General features: G+C 47.1%; 2 protein-coding genes across 2 annotated transcripts in view; one reads left to right on the top strand and one right to left on the bottom strand.

Annotated features, from left to right (window-relative positions):
- Plg (plasminogen) overlaps positions 1 to 14701 on the top strand; it is a 41514-nt gene extending 26813 nt beyond the window's left edge. Inside the window, exons 12-19 of the mRNA XM_052169732.1 lie at positions 41 to 189; positions 1184 to 1277; positions 3514 to 3634; positions 5356 to 5433; positions 6143 to 6283; positions 9450 to 9556; positions 14203 to 14348; positions 14493 to 14701. Coding sequence (XP_052025692.1) covers positions 41 to 189; positions 1184 to 1277; positions 3514 to 3634; positions 5356 to 5433; positions 6143 to 6283; positions 9450 to 9556; positions 14203 to 14348; positions 14493 to 14654 — 998 coding nt within the window. The 3' untranslated portion in view covers positions 14655 to 14701. The remainder of the gene's footprint in view (positions 1 to 40; positions 190 to 1183; positions 1278 to 3513; positions 3635 to 5355; positions 5434 to 6142; positions 6284 to 9449; positions 9557 to 14202; positions 14349 to 14492) is intronic.
- Positions 14702 to 15536: 835 nt separating this feature from the next.
- The window catches only part of Slc22a3 (solute carrier family 22 member 3), an 87294-nt gene continuing 78175 nt past the window's right edge, over positions 15537 to 24655 (bottom strand). The window contains exons 8-11 of the mRNA XM_052169838.1: positions 22147 to 22255; positions 21006 to 21118; positions 19182 to 19281; positions 15537 to 16951 (exon numbers count right to left, since the gene is read on the bottom strand). Coding sequence (XP_052025798.1) covers positions 16891 to 16951; positions 19182 to 19281; positions 21006 to 21118; positions 22147 to 22255 — 383 coding nt within the window. The 3' untranslated portion in view covers positions 15537 to 16890. The remainder of the gene's footprint in view (positions 16952 to 19181; positions 19282 to 21005; positions 21119 to 22146; positions 22256 to 24655) is intronic.

Genomic DNA, 24655 nt, shown 5'->3' with positions numbered 1-24655 from the left:
CTACCCAGGGGCACATAACCTCTCTCTTCCTTTCCTTTAGACTGCATGTATGGGAATGGTAAAGAATATCGGGGCAAAATATCCGTCACTGCAACTGGCACCCCCTGCCAGGGATGGGCTGCCCAGGAACCCCACAGACACAGCATCTTCACCCCAAAGACAAACCCACAGGCCGGTCTGGAAAAGAACGTAAGCTACCGTGGCTTGAATTCTGTGATATGTTTCCCTGATCAACCCTTGGATAGATTTAGTCTGGGGTTACACCGACCTACCTGCCAGGACTGATCTTTGGTGTTGAGGGAAAAAAAAGGGGGGGGGCTGAAGTATGTTGGGGTATGGAGGGGGCAAAGCCGAGGCCACAGCTGGGTGTCCTGCAGTTGACCTTTCTGACACTGTCTGGGAATAGACTTCTGGTGTCACTATTGTGAAGAGATGTATGTGGCAGACACGCGTGTGGAGGAGTGTGGAGAGAGGAGAGTCCTGCCCTCCCTGGGCACTCTCCAATACTCCCAGGAATCTCTTGGAATCTTTTTTTAAAATTGGAAGCTTTGATGTGTTGATGTGGTTATTTGTAGTATCACCCTTTGGGGCAGTGCAATCATCAGGCTCTCTTCCTCCTGCGGGGGTCAGAGGATAGGGCTAACAGGCTATTGCTTTGTGCGCATGCGCGCAGTACGTGCTGCTGAACACCCTCCACCTCGCACCCTGGGCTCCTCTAGAAGCTCTGGGTCACTTAACAAGAACAGAAGATGCTCTTGTCGCTCTGGGTGCCACAGGCTTTAGGAGGGACCTTGGGGCAGAGACCACATTTGTATCACAGCATCAGGGAAAACACTGCTGACCTTCTGTCTTGACCCATGGAGGGTGCAAACATTTTACGGCTTCCTGGGGCACCAGATTACTGAAGCCAACCAATGACAAGATAGTCAGTAATGGCCACAATCCCTGATGGCTGGCTCTCCCACATCTGGCCCAGGGAGTGGCTTTCTAATTGGAACTTGCTTTGAGAGGAGACAGGACCATGGGCATTCTGCAACTGAGGCTTTATAAACTCCTTAAATTAACTAACCATAAAGATGCAGACAGAGCTCTCTTCCGTCCTGTATGAAGGTCTACCTCTCTACATCTGGTCCCCGCTCCATGGGGGGGGGGGTGCTCCTCCCAAATGCCTGTCTCTTTTCAGTACTGTCGAAACCCAGATGGAGATGTGAATGGTCCTTGGTGCTACACAACAAATCCGAGAAAACTTTATGACTATTGTGACATCCCCCTATGTGGTAAGTTTCTCCCTCTTTCCCATCCCCCCTTTCCCCCTTCTTTCTTTCTTTTCTTTTTGGCAAGGAAACTACTTTCTGATAAATGGAGTTACGGTCTTCTTCACCAGGACTTACACAAAACAACCAACCACCACAGACAGACTGAGTGGAGGGCCTCTGAGGAGAAAATGACTGCCTCTCACCCTGAGCCCTCTTTCATATGGACATCTGGAGCCTTATTGTCCTTGCCCCAGATCAACTAAACTTAACACCAGATCCTCACAGTGTAGACAGGAACTAATTGGTTCTGGGAGGCTTCTGATGACTGTTACCCAGCTGACTGGAGATGCTTGTAAAACATGTTCAGAGCCGCTGGAATAGGATGTATTAGCTACTTTGTTGCAGCTGCAATAAAATGCCGAAGGCCAAAAGCAGCTTAAGGAAGCACTAATGGCTTACTGTTCCAAGGAGCTAGGGTTCCACACTGGCAGAGACTGAAGCGGAATAGCAAAATCTATCCCATCAAGGGATTCCCAGAGAGGCAGAGAGGGAACTGGGCTGAGGTTATAAACTCTCAAAGCCTTGCCCTGGTGAGGTACTTCCTTCAGCAAGATTCCATATCTCAAAAGGTTTCACCACCTACCCTGGGGATCCAGTGTTCACATCCCTGAGCCCATGAGGAACGATTCCCATTTAAAGCACCACAGGGATTTTCCTTTTTGGCGCCAGAGAAGGGAGAACACACACACACACACACACACACACACACACACACACACTTTCTGTTAGTCATCTATCTCCTCCCCCTCCTATGTACTGGCCACCTAACTTAGAGATAGCGTGTCTATCAGGTTCCTTCATAGGGAATCTGACTCTTTGGGGAAGAAGGGACTTGGATCTAGGAAAGGAAGGTTGATAGTGGTTTTTGACAGTGGGACGTCAAGTCAAGTCGATGGCTGTGTCTGCAAAGGGAGGCCACTTCTGCTCCGCGCTCACCAACTTGGCTGTCACAGCTTGTCCTTGTGGACTTAGTCTGGGGGAGGGGATGCCAGGGACTGGAGGGAGGGGCTTAGCTTGCAAAGCTCTTAGGGGCTGTGTCCCCAGTATTTGGGGGACAGTGGTTAGTAGTATGTAGGTGGCTCTTGGGCGGAGCAGGGGAGGGAGGAGAGGGAAGGGGAACAGGCAGGCTTCTACACACAGTTCTCTTTGAAAAACCCTCCTTGAGTGGTTTCTCGGGGTTCCAGCTACTTCAGAGTGTGGACTCTCTGCATGACTAAGATGGAAGGAATTTCTCCTAGGGATGCCATGAATAATGCTTACCTTTTCTGGAGACTCTGGGGCTGTAGGCCACAAGGAAGCATTTTTGAATATCCCCTGCATCTCTGTTAGTGGGAAGCACCAAAGATCGGATACAAACGCTACTCTCTAGGACAGTGGCGGGCTAGTTGGTGAGAGCGAACACATACAGGAGGTAAGCGGAAAGGAGGCAGGCAGTGGGGCATGTGGATTGATTGTTAGTGGTTGATTATAGTGTTTGGGATGGTCAGCAGGGCAGGGCAGGGCAGGGCAGGGCAGGGCAGGGCAGGGCAGGGTCAGGTCTGTGCTGAACCCAGCAAAGGGAAGGTAAAACTGGCCAGAGGATAGTTGCACTTGCTGTCTACATAGACAGACACAGACAGACACACAACCTTCACAGGCTCACAAGAATCTCTATCTATCTATCTATCTATCTATCTATCTATCTATCTATCTATCTATCTTACTGTCTTCCAAGGGGATATGAAGGCTATGGCCTTCAGAAGACCTTCCACAGTTCAGGAATTTTGACCTTGCAGTGTGGTGCTGACATGTACAGATGTGCTGGGCCACATTCCTAGCTGTCCTGAGACTCTCACGGGCTGCAGGCTGGCTCTGCCACACAGATGGTGTTGACAATCAAGGCCTGTCGTTCCGAGTATATTATATCGAGGCTGAGCAACAGTTGGAAATAACCACCTTTACCCATCTAAGTCCACCCAAAAAACCTCTAGTTTTAATTCGACGCTACACCAATTTAATTACATGATTAGCGTTTGTAGCCCCTTCCGAGGATAGGGTTCTGTGCTGTCTGCCAGCCGCCGCTTTTGAAATCCAGAGGAACTGTTCCAAAGGTTGCCCGTGACCCTGGGATCTGACAAATGCAGCTCCTGGCCCGTCAGGAGCGTATGGCAGAACCAGTACATCTGCTACAATGTGACCTTCTCCTGTGTCTCCACAGCACCAGCATCCTTCGAATGTGGGAAACCTCAGGTAGAACCGAAGAAATGCCCTGGGAGGGTGGTGGGCGGCTGTGTGGCCCACGCTCACTCCTGGCCCTGGCAAATCAGCCTTAGAACCAGGTAAGGATTTGCAGAAACACTTCTCTCCTGTCTGTGAGAGCTTTTGTGCTAAGCCTGCGCTGGGAGCTTCACTGTCCACCCGCCTTCCTATTCCCCTGACGTAAGGAGTAAATATGGCTACATAAAGTTCTAAAAGATGTCGTAATAGGTATGACCAAAAATGGTGTTTAAGGAAAAACAAAACGAAACAAAACAAATCTGGGCTGTTTGTCATTAAAGCCAGTAAATATAACAAACTGTGTGATGTGATGACATCCCCAGAAAACATGGAAAGTGCTTTAGGGGTTCATACACTCGACGGCTGTTGTAAAACAAAAGGAACATTTCCACAAATATGACGCTGAGAATCCCGTGTGCCCTTTAACGGCGACCCCCTTGAATTTAACGCAGAGGCTGCTTGTGCATTCTCAAAAACACAAACAAGGCAGCTTGCGACTGCCCTAGTTTAAGAGATGCATCCGAGCCTGTGGAAGCAGGGCCACCCGTGTCGGAGCACATCTGCAATCCTTAAATCCCTTTCCCTGGGCCTGGCTGAGAAAGTACACACGTGGAGCAGGCTCACTACGGGCTGGTTTGTCAGTTTGCCTAGTGCAGGTCTATAGCACTGCGCATGCGCAATTGCTGCCCACCTGCCCTAGGCGATCCCGCAGGACACTAATGGTTGTGGGCGTGGTTGGCTGAACTGCCTCTGTTCCTGAGTTGGCTTTTAAGATTTATTTTTATTTATGAGTGCCTGCCTGCATGTACAAATGTGCACAGTGTGTGTGCCTGGTGCCCATGGAGACCGGATTCCTTGGAACCGGATCTACATGATTGTGAGCCATCACGTATGTGCTGGGAACGGAACTTGGATCCTCTGGAAGAGCCGTCAGTGTACTTTATCCTCTCTTTCTTTTTTAAAGATTTATTTATTTATTTCATGTATGTGAGTATACCGCAACTGTCTTCAGACACACAGAAGAGGGCATCAGATCCCGTTACAGATGGTTGTGAGCCACCATGTGGTTGCTGGGAATTGAACTCAGGACTTCTGGAAGAGCAGCCAGTGCTCTTAACTACTGAGCCATCTCTCCAGGCACAGAATTGTGTTTTCATGACTTAACTACTTAATAACTCCTTGCTGTATGATCTTTACCTGCCAAATAGAATTTGATCCTGCCAAATAGAATTTGATTCCTTCTGTAATTGAGCGGTGGTTTATTTTCTGGCTGTTTTTTTTTTTTTTTTTTTTTTTTTTCTGATCTGATCCTAAGTTATTATTAGCATTTGTATTCTGGCCATTACACCCTGGTTGGGAGTTGGTGACCTCATTAGCTTGCATGACTGCTATTGGGGTCACGTTTGGCAAAGGATGACACATGACGATGACTGTTTGCCAAGCCCTATCCAATAAGAAATGAAGGCACCCCCAGGGGCAGGTATGGGCTGGGGGTGCACGTTTGGGTCCAGGGCTAACAGGACAAAGTGCAGATACAGGACTTCATGCCTCTGCTCCGTGGGGACAGGTGGCACCCAAGGCTCTCCCAGATATCTTAAGAATGGTATGGATAGGTGGCACTGCGTCTCTACCAGCTTGCACATGGGCTGGCCGGCAGCCCTTTCTGCTGGGAACAGAAACAGTGTGGAAAAGACTGAATGAATGCGTCTTTCTTATCTTTCTGTGTAACTGAATGAGACAAAACATTTGGCCTAAATGAAAGTTCTTGTTTTCCGTCCGCCAGGTTTACTGGACAGCACTTCTGCGGTGGTACTTTAATATCCCCAGACTGGGTGCTGACTGCTGCCCACTGCTTGGAGAAGTACGTTCCATGGGTAACGTGCATGAGGCTTTCTTCTCAAGGCCAACCTCCCTCCTCCTCTCCCCTTCCTCTTCCCTTCCTCCCTCCTCTCCCCTCCCTCCTCCCCTCCCTCCTCCCCTCCCTCCTCCCCTCCCTCCTCCCCTCCCTCCTCCCCTCCCTCCTCTCCCCTCCCTCCTCCCCTCCCTCTTCCCCTCCCTCCTCTCCCCTCCCTCCTCCTCTCCCTCCTCCCCTCCCTCCTCCTCTCCCCTCCCTCCTCCTCTCCCCTCCCTTCTCCCCTTCCTCCTCCTTTCCCTTCCTTCCTCCTCCTCTCCCCTCCCTCCTCTCATTCTTCCTCTCCTCCTCTCCCTCCTCTTCTCCTTCCTCTCCTCCCTCCTCCTCCCCCCCTTCCACTCTTCCTGTCTACCTTCCATGGTGGTGACATCAGGGACCCAGAAGAGTCACTGGGTCAACTGGACAAGAGGGAAACTGTTCTAGAGAAAATCTGAAAATACAGAGACGGGTCTGGGCGTGGGGAAACAGCTGCTCAGTGGCAAGCACTGGTCCTCTTAAGGCCAAGAACATTCCAGGGTTAGACAAATCTAGGATCTTTTCCCTTGTGGCAGATTCTGGAGGCTGCCTGTGTTGGGAGGCCTTGCGATGTGTACGGCACAGGAAGCACCAGGGAAGGGTCTGGACTGTGTTTTACTTCTGGTGTCACCTCCTTTTCTAGATCCCCGAGACCTGACTTCTACAAGGTTATCCTGGGTGCACATGAAGAAAACATCCGTGGGTCAGACGTTCAGGAAATACCGGTAGCCAAACTGATCTTGGGGCCCAACAATGCTGACATTGCCCTGCTGAAGCTAAGGAGGTACGGGTGCCCTGGGGTTTGCATCCCAAGCTGAGTGAAGACAGCGGCTTCGCGGCAGGGTGTTATGGGCAGAGCTGTCTAGCAAGCAAAAGCATGGGAATTTAGAAAAAAATGGGAGTAAATTTCATAAAAAAACAAAAACAGGATTCAGTCCAGTTCTGCATACCCCAGGCACATTCCTTAAAAAGGAGTCCAGAGTCAGTTTCCTCATAGAGAGAAAGAATTAAAATATAAGGCGCAGAATTACCTCCGTGTCTCCCTTACCTAATACCCACCAGCTAATAATATGAATTCACTGGCAATTACTCCATGCTGACAAAGCTAATCCATCAGTTACTCCATGCTGACAAAGCTCCCCCATCAGCTACTCCAGGGTGACAAAGCTCCTCCATCAGTTACTCCATGCTGACCAAGCTAATCCATCAGTTACTGCAGGCTGACAAAGCTCCTCCATCAGCTACTCCATGCTGACAAAGCTCCTCCTTCAGTTACTCCATGCTGACAAAGCTCCCCCATCAGCTACTCCAGACTGACAAAGCTCCTCCATCAGTTACTCCATGCTGACAAAGCTACTCCATCAGTTACTTCATGCTGACCCAGCTAATCCATCAGTTACTCCAGGCTGACAAAGCTCCTCCATCAGTTACTAAGGGCTGACAAAGCTCCTCCATCAGTTACTTCACACTGACAAAGCTACTCCATCAGTTACGCCAGGCTGACAAAACTCCTCTTAATATAATGAGAGACTCAAATGAGATTATTTGATTACATCAAAGCACTATTAAAAACTATAAACACGTGCCCAGCATAGTAGCACATGCCTTTAATTCCAGCTCTTGGGAGAGAGAAGCAGGTGGATCTCTCTGAGTTTGAGGCTAGCCTGGTCTACATAGTGAGTTCCAGGAAAGCCAGGGCTATATAGAGAGACCTTAGCTAAACAAAAAAACCAAACAAATAAACAAAAGTGCCCAAAAAAGCCCGCCAAAGCCCCAAAACCAAAACAACAAGAGTAAAATCCCACAAATATAGCGGGAGCGGGAGCTAGAGAGGTAAATCAGGATCAGCAGTAAAGAGAGCGTGCTGCTTTTTCAGAGCTCTAGAGTTTGGAGGCCAGAATCTATATCAAGTGGTTCACAACTACCTGTGATTTCAGCTCAAAGTGATCTAACACCTTCTTCAGGCCTCTGTTGGCAAACACATACATTTAAAAAGAAAAAGAAAAGAAAAGCAAAAACCCAGGCAACCAAACCCAGGTAGGAAAGGGGAGAATGAAGCAAGAAACGATTAATTCACAAGCACAAGTTGGCTCACTGTCCTTTTCTCTGTCCTTATTTTCCCTGCTGAAATGTATTATTTCTTTTAAAACCAGACACTAGGTAATTAAGCTTGCTCCATGGAGTTAGGAATGTTTGGACGCAGGTCCATCCCTGTGGACACAGCTCACCAACGGTCAGCTATTTTGAGAAATACACGTTTGGGACAGGCAACAGGCACGCAGAGCACATTAGCTGTACTTGATGGCTTCCAGATGACAGGGAGATGATTCTTGGCAGTGACTAGGGCTGGCCCAGCCAGTTTGGAGGGAGGTCTGGTCTCAATACTGGGCCATGGTTCTGGGCTGTAAACAGAGAGGTGACGCCTTGGGACATTTTGATGAGCTAGAAGGTAAGAAGCGGAATTACTCTATAAATCAGTGATGTCCCTCATGTCCCCAGAACCTTTCCTTGCATCCCAGAAAATGAGCAAATACATACAAGACCTCCTGTCGGCATGGTTCCCTTAGAGTCTCTAGGGTGATCTAGGGCTCAAACAAGTCGTTCAGCAAATAGATCCTGCTCCCTGACAGCCTAACAGATTTTGGCTTTTACCACAGCATCCCCACACCCCACAGACTGAGGACCAAAGGTTTTGGGGTCCCATGAAGGAACCTATACATGACAGCCTTATGAGAAGCTGGGTCTTTTTTGTTCATTCTGGGAAGACGTGTCTACTGCAAAGCTGGAGACAGTGTGAATTCTCAACGAAAGCAGGGTGTTTCCCATTTCCAGTCTTTTATTATTATTATTATTTTAATCTCTGGAACACACCAAGATTTTGGGTCTGAAAAATCAAAGTTAGAATGCACATGAATCCATGAAAGTCTATGCAGCTGAAGGTTCTTTGAAAACACTCTGTGAAAAGCTCCCTTCCAAATCAGTCTCTTGGTGTACACTGTCTGCCCAGATTCTTATTTTTTTTGAGATTTATTTATTTATTATAAATAAGTACACTGTAGCTGTCTTCAGACACCCCAGACGAGGGCATCAGATCTCATTACGGATGGTTGTGAGCCACCAAATGGTTGCTGGGATTTGAACTCAGGACCTCTGGAAGAGCAATCAGTGCTCTTAACCACTGAGCCATCTCTCAGATTCTTGTAACTGGTTTAGGATGTATCAGATGAGAAGATCTGGGACCCAGAATGGTGGAATAAGAAGTCCTGGCCAGACATCTTTGGGTGTTAGTGTAGCTGGGTGGCATCTGGATGGTCCACCCACAGAATGACACCCTTTTACATCGAATAGTAAATCCTAAACCATAGGATAGGGCTCAGTTGATAAAGTTGCTTGTTACACAAGCATGGAAACCCAAGCTCAAGTCCCTAGCATCATGTCAAAAGCTTGGCATGAAGGTGTGCACCATGTAACCCCAACACCGGGGCCTAGGAGCTGGAGCTGGACAGGGCGGGGCAGGGCGGGGCAGGGCGAGGCAGAGACAGGAGGATTCCTAGAGCTCATTGGCCAGTTAGTCTTGCTAACTCAGTGAACTCAGGTTCTGAGTCTCCAAAACTGAGGGAATGAACAATCGAGGAAGACATCTGACATTGACCTCTGTCCTCTATATACATATGCACACGTGTGCATTTGGTTCCCACATCGACACACACATGTATACAGACATACATCCCCTCCCATACCATTGACTCTTCAGCTCATAGGACACTGGAGAGCACTGTGAGAATGAAGGGTTTTCTATACTGTTCTATGACAACGGAGTAAAGCGATCCCAGCCCTGGGAAAGCTGGGACCCTGAGGCGGGTACACTTGGCTGTAGGTGCCCTGCAGCTGAGCGGAGGGGGCCTCCTGCAGAGTCGTTGATGTAACCTTTGATGATGCCTCCCTTTCAGCCCAGCTACTATCACGGATAAAGTCATTCCAGCTTGTCTGCCACCTCCAAATTATGTGGTTGCCGACCGCACTCTATGCTACATCACCGGCTGGGGGGACACTCAAGGTGAGACAACTGAGTCTGACTACAGGCTGTATGGTCAAAGGAGTTAGTATGTGTGAGAAGCCGTTAGTGCGGACAAGCTGACATCCGGGATGGGGACAGAAAGGCCCCAGGTGTCCTGGGACAGCTGACAAGGCCAGGGGCAGGAAGAGAGCTCTGTGCAGCTCTGTGTCACTGTCACAGTCTGTGTTTACTCTGGGGACTCCTCCTTCTCTCTTTGCATATGGCTGATAATCACAAAACCCAGCAAGTTGGACCCCTCAGCTGTGGGAACAGTAAGAATTCCTTACAAGCATGGCCTCCTCAGGAGTGTGGAGCACTGTGCTAATTCTGTCCTTTTTGAAAGAGAAGTCTTTCTTTCAAAGGAAGATTTTGTGGCACACACACACACACACACACACACACACACACACACACACACACACAGGATGGCTAGTGCAGATCATTTTAATCTTGGCTTCTTCCATTTCCCCGATTTCCTGTCTCCCTTTCCCACACGTCTGATTCTGCAGCATTGAGGTCCAGGAATGAGAACTTCTGAACCTTGGAAACTGATGTTTCCCCATGGAAGAGCTAGGACATTCTTAAGTGTTTTGCACTTAAGGAAAAAATATATATCTGCTTGCTAAAAACTCAAGGGAGTTAGATGCTGTTCTTTGTGCAGATGAGGAGCGGGATACTCAGAGACCTGGGGTAGTACGGCAGGAAAAGCATGTTTGCAGCTGACTGCGGAGATCTGGAGAGGAGCCCAGGTTCCCGCTCACCATCTGTGGATCATTAGGGAGGTCCCGCTAATGGTCTCCTAGGCTGGAGGCATGCTGTAGGGCTGTGGTGGGAAAAGCAATGATAGAACGACATGTCACAGGTGCCCCAAACATCGAAAATGCCATTCCCAAAGACGGAGCCCAGTCAAGTTGTATCCAACATGACTCTTCTCTGCAAAGTGGCAGAAAAAAAAATCCAACTCAAATTGAATTAAGAGGAAGGAGAGAAATTTCTAGCGAGCTAGAAAGTCAGCCCTCTCTCTAGTGCTGGCCTGGGGCCTCAGGCTCCGTCCAGCCACCATCTGGATGTCATTCGGGTCACACGAGGATTGCTTTCCTCGTAGCTGCAGATGTTGCGTTGATTTTGGCTCTCTTGATGGGAATAAAGGGTGTCACTCTTCCCACAGCCAGAACAATAACCTGCCTAGTTTGGAAAGTTCAGACTCTGGTCCCGAGCAACTTCTGAACCAGTTACGCCTGGCTCAGACCTATGCAACGTGGTCTGCTGGAGTTGGAGGCAAGGCCTACACACACTCAGAAAGAACAAGAGTCGATCCCTCAGCAGTTCTTGTAAAGTGTAAGGTGTTTAGATCTGCCTCCTAACCCCCCAAAAAACCAGCTTTGTGACTGGTCTTCATTGTCAACTGGACTAGACTTACGTAGGAGACATAGCTCTGGACATATTATGGGCATTTATGGGGGGGGGTGGCAGGAGGAGGAGGGTAACACAATGAGCACCAGAACCCCCTTCTCTGTTCCCAATCCACAAAGACGTGAGTAGACACCTTTCTGCTCCAGTTGCAAACGGAAACTGTTGCTGTGCCCTGCTAACCCTATACGGAAAAACCGCACACCGAAAGAAACCCAGCTTGCTGGTTTGAGAGCCCATCTTTCTCCAGAGTTTTCTAGCATACCTTTGCTTTGCTAGCACAGAGCAGCCCAGAAATAACGGGTGGTCCCTTCCCCAGACACTGTGACTAGACTTGGCTCCACCACCAACTTCAACATCACCGACATCTCCATCATCACAGTCTTCCCTATCGCCCTCACCAACATTTTCACTTCGCCTCACCATTACTAGATGTCAGTAATGGCATCTAGTCAGTGAGTGTTCTTAGTTTCCTTAGGTAAATCAATCTCTCTCTCTCTCTCTCTCTCTGTCTCTCCCCCCCCCCCCCCCACTTCATGCCCCAGGCTTTCTCAGGTTTTCAAATTCTAATGGCAAGATGTTGTTGAGACTGAGGACTTTCCCAGGTTGGCTCTTTGCTGTCCTCCTGGATTTTCAGGGGATCTGGATACTGCTAGACTTAGCCTGGGGCCCCCTCAGGGTAGGGCTAACAAGTAGCCTTCAGGCCTCCAGCGATGTCTTCTCTTCTTTGGCCACCAGATGGCAGCATATCTGCATCGCTCACATAAATGTCCTGTGAACCCACCCAGAGGCTATTTCCTCAGGGCTCAGAACAGTTTCAGCCAAATATTTTGAGACACACACTGCCTCTGCTCCTGGACTTAGTTCGAGCAATGCCCCGCCATCCCTTCTGGTCCCATGACCTTAAGACATGCCTCTTCTAGCTCCTGTAATCACCAGACAGATTACACATTTTCTAAACCTAAGACAGTCTCGTCGAAGTGTCGTGTCTGGGAAGGCACAGTCCGTTATTTCTGGGCTGTTCTGTGCTAGTGAAGCAAAGGCATGTTACAAAACTCCGGAGAAAGCCGGGCTTGCAAACTGGAAAGCTGGGTTCTCGGCAGGATCGCTAAGTCCTGGGTGGATCCATCTGGACCACAGCTCTTCCCCTGGCATTTCTGCAAGTGTTCTGCTTCAGTCTGGCACACAAAAGCAGCAGTTTTTTTTTTTTTAATATATAAAGAAGAAATACAACTCATAAATTAAGAAAGGCAATCACTGTTCCCTTTCCCTCATTGCCAAGAAATACAGATTTGAAAATGAATCAGAATAATTTACGCCTATTACATTAGCTACTTTTTTTTTTTAAAGTTACCATATTTTAATAATAGTGCAATGTAGATAGATCCTCGTGAGGGTGCTACAGACTGATGTTTTCTGGTGTGTTTTGTAGTCACACCTGTCTCGAAAGTATTCTGAGTATGAACATATGTATGTTGTTTCTGGGAACTTAGACTTAAGAAAATGTCATGGGGTGGAAATACATGGCAGGGATAGAGGCGTGGAGCCTTTGTGAGCAGCGAGGGGTCGAGGGACACAGCAAAGTAGGGGGGACATCGGACGCACAGCTCCCAGTTCAAGGTAAACTCTGTGTCTACACTAAGCCTTGCTTTCTTTAATTGTCTATCAGGAATCATAGAAGTAGCGACTTTCTGGAACTGGCGCAAGAATTAAATGAATTAATTAGACGGAATTAATGAAATCATACTATGTCTCCAGCTCGTTCCTTGATCAGTTAATGATTAATCAAAGATAGTTAATTTTAATGGCTTTGGGGAGGCCATTAATATACACAACACAGAACAGATTATCTGAGAAGCCTGCAGTCCGTTTACAATGTGGAGCCAACATCGATGTCTTTCCAAACCATTTTCCTTCATAGCAAGAGAAAACCCCACGATCGTCAAGGAACGATTCTCCATTAAGTTGTCAGGGAGATTGTAGCATTGTTAAAATGTCTTAGGGTCCGGGGAGATGGTGAAACTCCATTGGTGAAACTTTTGCCTTATAAGCATGAAGACTTGGTTTGCATCCCCAGAACCATCAATACCGACCCAGTGATGTATATTTGTAAGGCCAATTCTAGGGAGGTGGAAGCCTGTGGGTCCTTGGACTCACAGAATAGCCTCCTGAACAAGTTCCAGGCCAGGGAGAGACCCTGTCTCACTAAAAAGTAATGTGGAGACTGTCCCAAGGAAGGATGCCCAACATTGACTTCTGGCCTGCATGTAATACACACACACACACACACACACACACACTCACACACTCACATAGACACACACACAGACACACTCACACAGACACACACACAAACACACACAATCACACAGACACACAGACACACTCACACCCACCCACACACACTCACATAGTCACTCTCTCTCTCTCACTCTCTCTCTCTCTCTCTCTCTCTCTCTCTCTCTCTCTCTCACACACACACACACACACACACACACACACACACACACACTGTTCTTATGGTAAATTGCTTGTCTTGCAAGTGGGGCTTGCCAAATTGGAAAATGGCCTTTTCCACTGAAAACATGGAGAAGTCTCAGATACGTCCATCTGGGAAACAGCATTGGCTCCCCAGAACACACAGAAAGTAAAATGATCTGAACATGGCAGCCCGGTTGCAATCCCAGTGCCCCAGTGCTGGGGAGGTGGAGACAGGGGCGGTCCTTAGCGCTTGATGGACAGTCAGCCTAGCCTATGCGGTGAGTTCTAAGTCAGAGAGAGAGAGAGAGAGAGAGAGAGGGAGAGAGAGAGAGAGAGAGAGAGAGAGAGAGAGAGAGAGAGAGAGAGAGAGAGTGGGGGAGGGACCTGCAATGGAGCAATATTATATTGGTGGTAACTAAAGTACAGAAAGCCCAAAGAACACATTACAATAGTAGCAGTTGAGTTTTTAAAGCCCCCTCTCTTTATAAGTATCCGTTCGTCTTTTGTTTTAAACCGGAAATAGTATGCGGACAAATAGGAAAGCCGCAAACACCACGGAGAAGCTGGAAGGCCACTGCAGGTCTTGAGAGCCCTGTTCATCGTGTGTAATGATCACAACTTTAAGGGCTCAAAGGTGTTAGCCGCGCTTCCCCGGGCCACCCAACCACACAAACGAGAGATCTCTCCCCGCTGCTCTGTCATTCTGGGAGTGTCCTGGGGGCCCTGTTTAACTGCACCTCTACTGATCATCACAGGGACTGCGGGTGCCGGCCGTCTCAAGGAGGCCCAGCTGCCTGTCATAGAGAACAAAGTGTGCAACCGCATTGAGTACCTGAACAACAGAGTCAAACCCACCGAGCTCTGTGCCGGGCACCTGGCTGGCGGCATCGACAGCTGCCAGGTAAGAGGAGAGACCAGGCTGGTCTCGGCTTGACCCATCTCTGCCCCAGGGGCTTTCAGTCCGAGAGGATTTGACAACCCGTGACCATAATAATAATACCTGTGTAGCTCACTTGTTACGTAGACTCTTCCCTCCCTCGTCTAGGGCGACAGCGGAGGACCTCTGGTTTGCTTCGAGAAGGACAAGTACATTTTACAAGGCGTCACTTCTTGGGGTCTCGGCTGTGCGCGCCCCAATAAGCCTGGTGTCTATGTTCGTGTATCACGGTTTGTTAATTGGATCGAAAGGGAGATGAACAGTAACTAATTAGTGGGAGGCGGAGCAAAACATCCACTTACTAAAACTTACTAAATATGGGGAGGGGGCTTAGGGTGTTGGGAAAAAACTGACAGTAATCAAACTGAGACACCACACCGAACCAACACTTCCCGTCACCCCCTCAGCCCCTCCCCCTTTTTGTATTATTGTGGGTAAAATTCTCCTGTCTGTGTACTTCTGGATTTTGTGACAACGACCATCACTGCTATGACCTTTGTTGAAAATAAACTTGATACTTTACTTTGATTTGAGTTGATTTGGGGGGGGAAGGGAAGTCTTCAGCAATTTCATTTTCTCTGTTCACCCTAACGATTTAGAAGCAACTGACTGGAAGGGATTCAGTTTGTTTTCCTAAGCGCTGGCTTCACGAAGGACTAAACAGACAGTAGGGTGGGTCATCAAGAGGAGAACCGAAAATCTTGGCGAGCCTCCTCGTACATTGAGCCGCTCAGCTAACGGCAGCCTGGCACACATCTTCAACATCTCCCTTTCTGACCCTGAGAATATTGAAAGCCGCCACATGGACGAGGAGTCAGGGGACTGAGTTCTAGTCTGGTTCTGACAACTGGGCTCCAGCCCAGATCCCAGGATGTGGAGCTGAGCTGGACAGGTGAGCCGTGGCGTAGGTTAGGTAAGGGAAACAATGTAAAACCAGCCCAGAGTTCGGACGTTATTGTAGGTCACACCCAAGTGCATGGACAGGGAGGGCCAGGAGTCCGTGGAAGGACAGCAAGCCACCATCGGAGCGATGTTATTTCCCAGTTTGGAGACAGTAAGCAACACACACGTGTAACGTGGGATAGCGTTTGATTGCGGCACATGTTCAGAGGGAGGAGACAGAATCGATATTTTTAAAAAGACTTTAAAAATCGTTTATTGTTGTGAAACAGAACTACCAACTTGAAATGCAATCCAAAGGCAGCAGAGGGGACAAGAGCCGTGCTACAGCCGTGAGACATACAGGAAACCAGGCCTCAAAAGCCTGGGCACGCAGAGTGGGCGTGGCAACGAAAACCCAAAAGGCTGTCGGGGAAACGGAACACTCGCTAACATATTACGCTCTCCACATTTGTATTTTTTCCTTCCATTCCCTTGGATGCTAATTTTGCCTGTCCACACTGAGTTTGAAGTTTAAAAAAAACATTCAGCCTAACATACACACTGAGTCTGAAAAAATATCAAGAACTGCACACTACATAGAATACTGTGTTGACATCTGACTCGCTGCTTGAGAAGCCTTGATTTAAAAAAAAAAGTCCAGTCCCTCATTAGTATCTCCTACGTCACTTATAAATGGGCTGCTAATTCTTTTAAGTATGCATACAATCAACTTTTATCATTAAGTGGTAACAACAAATGTATTTGGTTTTGGTTTTGATTTTTTGTTTTTCTCCCAAGACAAGTCAAAAGTGCCGATTCGGAATGAAAAAAAGTCTATGCTTTGGACTCTCAGCCACAGGCACCACTGGAACGGAATTCACAAATATGACATAATTATCCCTTTACTTTTCAAATTCTAAGACCCGGGAAACCAAAATCCTTGGTTTTTTTTTTGTTGTTGTTGTTTTTGTTTTTGTTTTATTCTTCTTCCTCAGTAAAGAATCTGTGGTTACAATGGTCCACTGAAGGAGGCAGTAAAATATCGGGGGTCTAGGGACGGCAGTATGACTTCACGCAGCCAGGTCCTCGGATGTGTTGCATTTAGGGAACTGTGCCTAACCTGGTGCTTGGAACCTCGGAGGCTGCAGGAGACTGGAGGGGAAGGGCACCGGACATGTTGGCTCTGTGAAGGCTTGTATTCGGAGCTCAAGGGAAGAAATGGCAGTTCTCAGACTCTTTGGAACACTCGTCGCTGCTGTGTCACGATCAGATTGGCTGAGCACACTCCTATCCACATGCCAGGCCGTGGTTTGTTCATCCTGCTTCCTGGATGGGACTTTCCTGAGAACTGGAGAGCTAGTTGGGACCTTTTCAAATCTCCTTACCCAATGGGCCAGAGACATTGAAAGAGAACCTAGGTAGAATCTGGGTACCTACTGGGTCTTCGCTAAACAGGTCAAAGATTATGTGTTCCCAGAAGCTTGGGTAGCATGATAAATCTTCATCTTATACCTTATAAAATACTCTGGAATCTTTATGGGTCCTTGGAAGGGCGCCACCTAGAGGAGGTGAATCACACTGCACGGGCATATTCCAGGCTCCGCTTCTCCAGGTGACTGGGACCTCAGACGTTAGAAGTGGAAACCTGGGTTTTCTTTTTTCTGCCACATTGATGCAGCTGTGAACTGACAAGAGAAGGGCAAACAGGGAAAGGTCTCGTGAAAGATCACGCAATGACTTAAGATCACAGTGGTTCTTAACCTAGGCATCCATGACGCCTTGGGGGGGGGGGGTTCGACCGACCCTTTCAAAGGGCTAACCTAAGAGCATCTGCATATCAGGGACTTAAATTTCGACTCAAAATGGCAGCCAACTTACAGTTATGAAGTAGCAACAAAATAATTTTATAGTTGGGGGGGGTCACCACATCGTGAGGAACTGTACTAAAGGGTTGCAGCATCGGGAAGGTTAAGAACCATTAGGCAGATGTGAGCAACATGTCTCACAGGGAAGAATGCAGAGCACAGAGTGCAGGATATCTCACAGGGAAGAATGCAGAGCACAGAGTGCAGGATGCTTCCCAGGTAAAAAATGAAGAGCACAGAGTTCTTTCTTACTGTTGACCCATAACCCTAGCCTAAGGGAGACATGCATAAGCCCCGCAGATATATGTTGTAAAGCCTTTCTGATTTCCCAGTGGGGATAAAAAAAATTTCCACCTCACAAAATTGTTTTGAGTATCAAGTGAAAGAGCATATGTTAAAACCATGAAGCACAAAGATTTTTTAATATATCAGTGTCTACGTTCTTCCCTGACTCTGAGCAAAAAAACCCAACAAACCTTTGAGTTGACCACAATTCAGTTTTTTAAAAATACTTGCTTGATAACTTAAAATTTAGATGTCTACCCTTAGTTTCTACTTCACTAAGATTACTTATTTGCCTTTAAGATATTTTACTTTAATATAGCACTATATTATTTTTAATTATGCAAATAACATCAGACTATGTCATCTAATTGAGTCCGGTCAAACTCTACAGAGTTAAGTAACAGAAAGAGACTGGCCTTCCCAACCACACCCTTCCCAACCACGCCCTTCCCAACCACAGCCTTCCCAATCACACCCTTCCCAACCACGCCCTTCTCTCCCATATCCTTTTCCCCAGGGGTGAGGGTGGGGAGGGGATTACTGATTACTTTTTTTAAAAAAGTAATTTGATCATTTTTTTTAAAAAAAGATTTATGTATTCATTTAATGTATGTGACTAAACTGTTACTATCTTCAGACACACCGGAAGAGGGCATCGAATCCCATTACAGATGGGTGTGAGCCACCAATTTGGTTGTTGGGAATTGAACTCAGGACCTCTGGAAGAGCAGTCAGTGCTCTTAACTACTGAGCCATCTCTCCAGCCCCCAATTTAATCATTTTTAAAAATCATCCCACATTCGTGTTTCTATCTTCCTATTGAGAGAGATTTCAGAGGAAACAGTTTGGAAAAGCATACATAATTTTTTTTGTAAATGTAACTTTAAATTTATGTGTTGGTTAGAAATTAATCAGTATATAACCAGAAAACAATATAGATATTCCCTCTAAAACTTGACCTCTCTCCTTCTCTCCTGTTGTCTGTCTGTCTGTCTCTCTACCTACCTATCAACTACTTATTTGTCACATATGTATCCATGATGTCTTTCTTATCTTTATTTCTAACCTATGTCTTCATCTAGTAGTCATTTATCCATTGTCTTATTTCTTCATCAAATTTCAATTATTTTATTCCTTATTTTATTCCTCCCTGCCGATACCCCAGCTTTTGCACATGTGCCCCTGCGTAGCTACAGACACAGATTACTGCTGGGTTCTTTTGAACTGATCCTACCATCCCGAGCTTTTGCTTCCCTCTGTGACGAAACTTGAGGAGCATCTGCATCATTCCACGGAGACAGGGGCCACCTCTTTTCATTTGGGAGGGTAGCTCATACCCTGATGCACCGCCGTCTTTCCCTGATGCACCGCCGTCTTTCCCTGATGCACTGCCATCTTTCCCTGATGCACTGCTGTCTTTCTCTGATGCACCGCCATCTTTCCCTGATGCACTGCCGTCTTTCCCTGATGCACTACCGTCTTTCCGGTGCACGTTTGAGCTTTGTCATGTCTCACCACCCCCAGCCCCTGGTTTAAATCACTTCTGAGTTTTAACACCTTACTAGGAAATGCTCCTCAGTCACATTTTAAAAATAGCCCACATTCTTTTTATAGCTCTAAGTTATTTTTCACATTAACCCGTTTAGTCTTTTGACTGTTTTAAGGTACTGACTGAAGACTTAATGTCACTTCCCATGTGGATAATCAGTGCCCCACGACTTAACAGGATGCTTCCGTTTAGGGAGTGTTGAGTCTCGTGCAGTACCTGCTCAGCTTTTCAACGTCTTCCACTGTCTCTGGCAAGGCGATGCCCTTAGTTTCAGGCAAAAGCATCACGAGGCCACCACAGACAGACGCCAGGATCCCTGCAGGATGGGGCAGAGGCATGACTACCCAGGTACACACCTTTCCCACCATGATGCTCACTCTGCACCCTCACCTGCCTCCAACAACCTCATTCCGTGGTTCTCCATAACCAGACTGCCCTTCCCTTCCCTTCATTCATTCCCTTCCTCATTTCTGCACAGCTCACGGTCCCCATGCTCCTGGTGTATACTGAGGGTCAGTCAGGTGTCATATAGTGGTAGGAACACATGCTGAGAAATGAGGTGATATCACTGTTGTGTGACCAGCACAATGTGGCTGCGGATGAACTAAGGTATCGGTGACATCACTAGGTGATACAATCTCAGAGGTGCCACCAGGTTGACTGCGAGGCTATCTGTGACATATGACTGAGCTGACAGAGCGTGTGGCACGTGCCAGCCACTCCAGGCCTCTTCCATTCACTGGGAAGGCAGAGAGTGGATAGGAGCCCCTTCTGTTTCCCAGCCCTGGAACTCAGCTGTGTTCACTTCCTGCGACTTTCCTGTCACTTAAGGGTAAAGTGCCTCAGTGTAAAATCTTGTCTATGTCTGTCTTTGGGGATTCCTCATTGAGTGTTTAATCCATATCTCAGGCACCTTCAGTCTGTCCTCAGAAACATTCAAACACATTTATCCTCTTCAGTGAGCTGCAGGCCCCATGTCACCCCTGACAATCTCCCCTCTCTGATGTTTTTCACATCCGAACATCTGGAAAGAGCATTCGCTACTACTCCTTCTCCATCGTCACAGACTGACAGATGTGCAGGTAAATGCTAACAACTGGTTCCTGAAAACACAGAGCTAACATTGCTTTGCTCATCCCCACAGTGTCAATCCTCCTGTGTACACATTTCAAGCCACCTAACCTAACCTCATTATATAATATACTAGGATGAGATGGGCAGTGAGCTGCTGTTCTACAGGAACGCAGGATACACAAGGGACAGATATGATCAGGGTATATGTAGAAGTAATCCTGTGTCATCTACTTTTTTGTTGTTTAGTTTTTTGGTTTTTGGATTTGGTTTTTTTGAGACAGGGTTTCTCTGTATAGCCCTGGCTGTCCTGGAACTCACTCTGTAGACCAGGCTGGCCTCGAACTCAGAAATCGCCTGCCTCTGCCTCTCAAGTGCTCAGCCTGAATAAGTGAAATGACTTAAGGCTAGCCTGTAAAACAAGGCAGCAAAGTATCTACCACAGGAGTACGGGGACCTGAGGTCTAGCTGCAGAATCCAAGTAAAAAACCTGAGCATCAGGTAGGTGGCTAGAGAGATGGTTCAGCAGTTAAGAGCACCAACTGCTCTTCTGAAGGTCCCAAGTTCAAATCCCAGCAACCACATGGTGGCTCACAACCATCCATAGTGAGATCTGACGCCCTCTTCTGGTGTGTCTAAAGACAGCTACAATGTACTTACATATAATAATAAATAAATCTGTTTTTTTTTTAAAGAGCTGAGCATGAACTTGTAAATCCAGTGTTGTGAATCAGAGATAGGCAGCTCTCTGAGACTCGCCAGCCAGTTCCCTAGGCTCATCCGTGGGCCTCACGTTCCAAGGGGGAGACTCTGTCTTGATAAACAAGGTGGCTAGCTCCCAAGAGACAAGTCCAACATTGACCTCTGGCCCCTGCAACCATGTTCACACAAGTGGCCACACACCAATGTACACACGCATACCGTCTCATCCACACGTGGACACCCCCTCCGGTGCAAATGAATCCTTACCAAAGATGATCAGAGGCAGTTCTAGCCATATAGCTGCTAGTCGAAAGAGCAGAAATGGGGCTATGATCCCCCCAAAGTCACACAAGCCTGAGCAGAGCGAAACCCCAAAGTTCCTGCAGATCAAAACAGTTTCGGATAAAGTTTTTTTTTTTTTTTAAAAAAAAACAAATTCAGAATAGCAAAAATACTCAGACATCCTAACTTACAGAAGTTGTGTCAATACTTTTTATTTCTATCATTTTAGCATCAAAAGTTACTACTGCCTCGTGCTGTAAGCAAGCCATTGGCTTATTGCCCTGTTTCAAGGTGTGGTTCAGGAGGGAGTTCCCAGTGTGGGTGAAAGGATGTTTCTCCATCAGTGGTTGGATAGCCCTGCCAGTCCATGCCACTCACAGGCTAGAGGCAGGACTTCTGGGTCCCCAGAGGCAGGCTAAGAGAAGGGGGGGGAGGAAGATTTCCCCATGCTTTGGAGGGAGAAAAGGTGATCAGCCATGAGAGATCTCATGCGGAGCAGCCATAGGCTACTTTTCCAGGCAGAAGGTTAGAAATATAAATAAGCTGAGGGCAGATTTAGGGTGCTGAGCTAAGATTATTGGGAAGAGGTGCCTAGCTGCGGGAGATTAGAAGTGCCCAGCAATTGAGCCACTAAGGCAGGTCGGAAATAAGTTAGTGTGGTGTGTGTGTGTGTGTGTGTGTGTGTGTGTGTGTGTGTGTGTTTCAGATGAATCTGCAGATTGGAGGGAACCTGAGAGGGGCTAGTAGCATGGTCTGCCCGGAGCTTAAGGCGGAGTAGCGAAAGCTACACACAACAGATACCCTAAGACAGGGTAGCAGAAACTACACACAACAGGTCCCCTGCAAGGTATGTTCTTAGGAATAGTGCATCAGGCAAGAAAGCCAATAAGCCAATGTGCAGAAACCTACAAACACACCTCACATTACAACTTCTTACAAAGCAAGATATGCCACTATGGAGAGGGGGGGGGGAGGAGGAGGAGGAGGAGGAGGAGGAGGAGGAGGAGGAGGAGGAGGAGGGAGGGCTTAGCCTTGATACAGGGTGCTGCTGGGGAGTATAGATTTATGCTTAGAAACATTTGGCTACGTTACTTAGAAGAAATGGCGATATGTAAGTCAGAATTACCTTAATGTCGTTGGGTACAACTCTGAATTTACCAAATAAACAATTTCAAAGGCCATGGTTATCCCTAGTCTTCCCAGGGTAGCGACTGTGGTCCTCAGCCACGGTATCCCTGTGAATAGAACATTTGGAAGGGAAGAGTTAGGGGTCTGATCTCATCAATGCTTTTTACAAAACAACGAAAAATATTCACTGGATTCCCCCAACTTAACTCCTTGGTAATTTAAGCACAAATGGTAAAATGTTTTTTATACTTTAGACAGATTTCACTAACATCAACTCGATAGCAAACATGTAGTGTATGGCAGGTGCTTTTCTGAGTGGGGAAAGGCTGTAAAATTACAACTAAAGACCTGCTGGCTGAGCTGTCACTACACCAAGATAATGTCCCAGGAAGTGCTTTCCTAGGGAGCCCAAGCCCACTGTCCTTGATCCAGAAGGATGTCTCCTTCTGTCCCCTTGAAAACCATGGCTACTATCTGATGTCCATCTTCACTCTGTACGGGCCCAGAAAGCTGTTCTCAGCTACGCTGGTTTCTCTGTGAGAAGCAAGGCTTTGAGAAGTGGGGTGCTTGGAAAGAGACCTCAGTTCTGTGTTCTCCCCACAGTGGGTGTCACTCATCGCCTTTATCCACAGCCACATTACCTCCTCCAGGAAGTGACCAGGGGAGAGCCAGATTGGGACCCATAAGGTGGCTCACTTTAAAAAAAAATAGACTGCTTTAGGATCCTGCATTTGGAGGATCAAGAAAACCCTGGTCCTCTACAGTAATAATGGGGCATGGCAAATACTCCCCAGGAAACATTTTCTTTCTTTTGTTTTAAGGGCAGATAAATAGATAAATCCAGGCCTCTGAACATCTTAAGAGCTCATATGTAATGAATCAGGTCTGGCTGCTCACAGCTTTAAGCCCAACATTTGGGAAGCAGAGGCAGGCAGTTCTCTGTGAGCTGGACTGAGCATGTTGCAAAACAACCAGGGCTACAAAGAGAAACTCTGTCTCAAAACAGAACCGAACTATACCAATCCAACTAAAGAGTTATACAATGTATGTCATCCTATCCTAGAGCACCTGTAGGAGGATAAGGGACTAAGTAGACTGTATCTGCTGGTCAATGCATGGCTAGGAGTACCAGCATCTCTGGACACAGAAGTTCACACAGCACAAGATTGTTCTCTTGTTTCCTAAGCAAGCATCGCACCTTCCTGAAGGTGTAATTAGGCATTATATTATCATGGTGGGCTGAGGGTTGAACCCAGGACCTCATACATGTCAAGTAAATGCTCACCACTGAGTTAGATAGCAGCCCTGGGCTTTGAGACAATGTCGAGTCCAAGCTGGTCTTGAACTCTCAACCCTGGGTCATCCCTCCGAGTGCTGGATTCTAGGAACGTACCACCACACAAGGCATAATTCATTTTGGTAGCAAAGCAGCCACGAACGAGGATGATGAAAGAAAAAAAAAATACGCTTAGCAATGTGTGTTCACTCCGGGGAATGTTTGACAAATTACAAAAACAAAACAAAACCGAAAAATACCTACAAACAACTGTCAGAAAGACAAGCAGAGATAGAGGATTGAAGAGCCCAGATGATTGCTGGGAAGTTCCAGTTAATTAAGATTTAGTGGCAAGCTGGCCCAGGACTTCCCTGGGCTCTTGATGTATTCGAGAAGGGACACCCACAGCTGTCACAGCAGGAATTAAATCAAGGAATGAGGTAGGTCAGAGCTGAGCTCACTGGGCTGCCATCTGCTCTGGCAAGCAGCAGCTGTAAACATGTGTTTTATTTAGGCTCTGCTTTTTCCTGAGAGCCGGGAGGGGACGAGGAAGTGCATTCCACCCTTGTCTGTCAGTGAGCAGGTGCTGCTGGAGATGGAAAATGGGGGCTCAGCCAGATGCCCTGGGTCACAGCTAATGGGCCACAGAGGAGGCTCTCTGCTTCCATGGCAACCACTATCCAGGGTAGGTGCATCAGGCAGAGTTTGTTTTGACCATAGCAAGGTTGCTCTTGTGAGTCCCACCAACAAGTTAAGTGTCTCTTCAGATTTACAACGGAAGCTTAAATTATTCAGTAGGGGGGAAAAGTTAAAACTAAGAAACCAAATTAAAACACATATATGTTTTTTTCTATACACACACACACAGACACACACAGATACACACACACACACACACACACCATTAAAAATGTATGTGGTTAACTCAAAAATAACGAGTCGGTTCAAAAGAGAAAGCTATATTAGTTTGACACCCTGGTCAGAGAAATGGTCTGCCTTGCATACAAACTGTTCACCTTAAAGGCTTTCAACTCTTTCTCATATAGGACAGTGTGACTGTGTGTGTGTGTGTTGTGTAAGAAGCTCCAAAGGTATTAAGCTATATTAATTTGAAAATACTTCATTAACGGATGTAAATTACATGTAGTTATGTATGGAGGAGAAAACCATTGATCATCCTGATAACAGACACTCCTTTTCTTTTGATGGTAAAGAAATATATGTATATATG

The sequence above is a fragment of the Apodemus sylvaticus genome, chromosome 23, assembly GCF_947179515.1.
Source record: "Apodemus sylvaticus chromosome 23, mApoSyl1.1, whole genome shotgun sequence".
NCBI classification, from domain to species: domain Eukaryota; kingdom Metazoa; phylum Chordata; class Mammalia; order Rodentia; family Muridae; genus Apodemus; species Apodemus sylvaticus.
The sequence above is the reverse complement of the archived record's forward strand: the minus strand, read 5'-3'. Positions and strand labels throughout refer to the sequence as shown.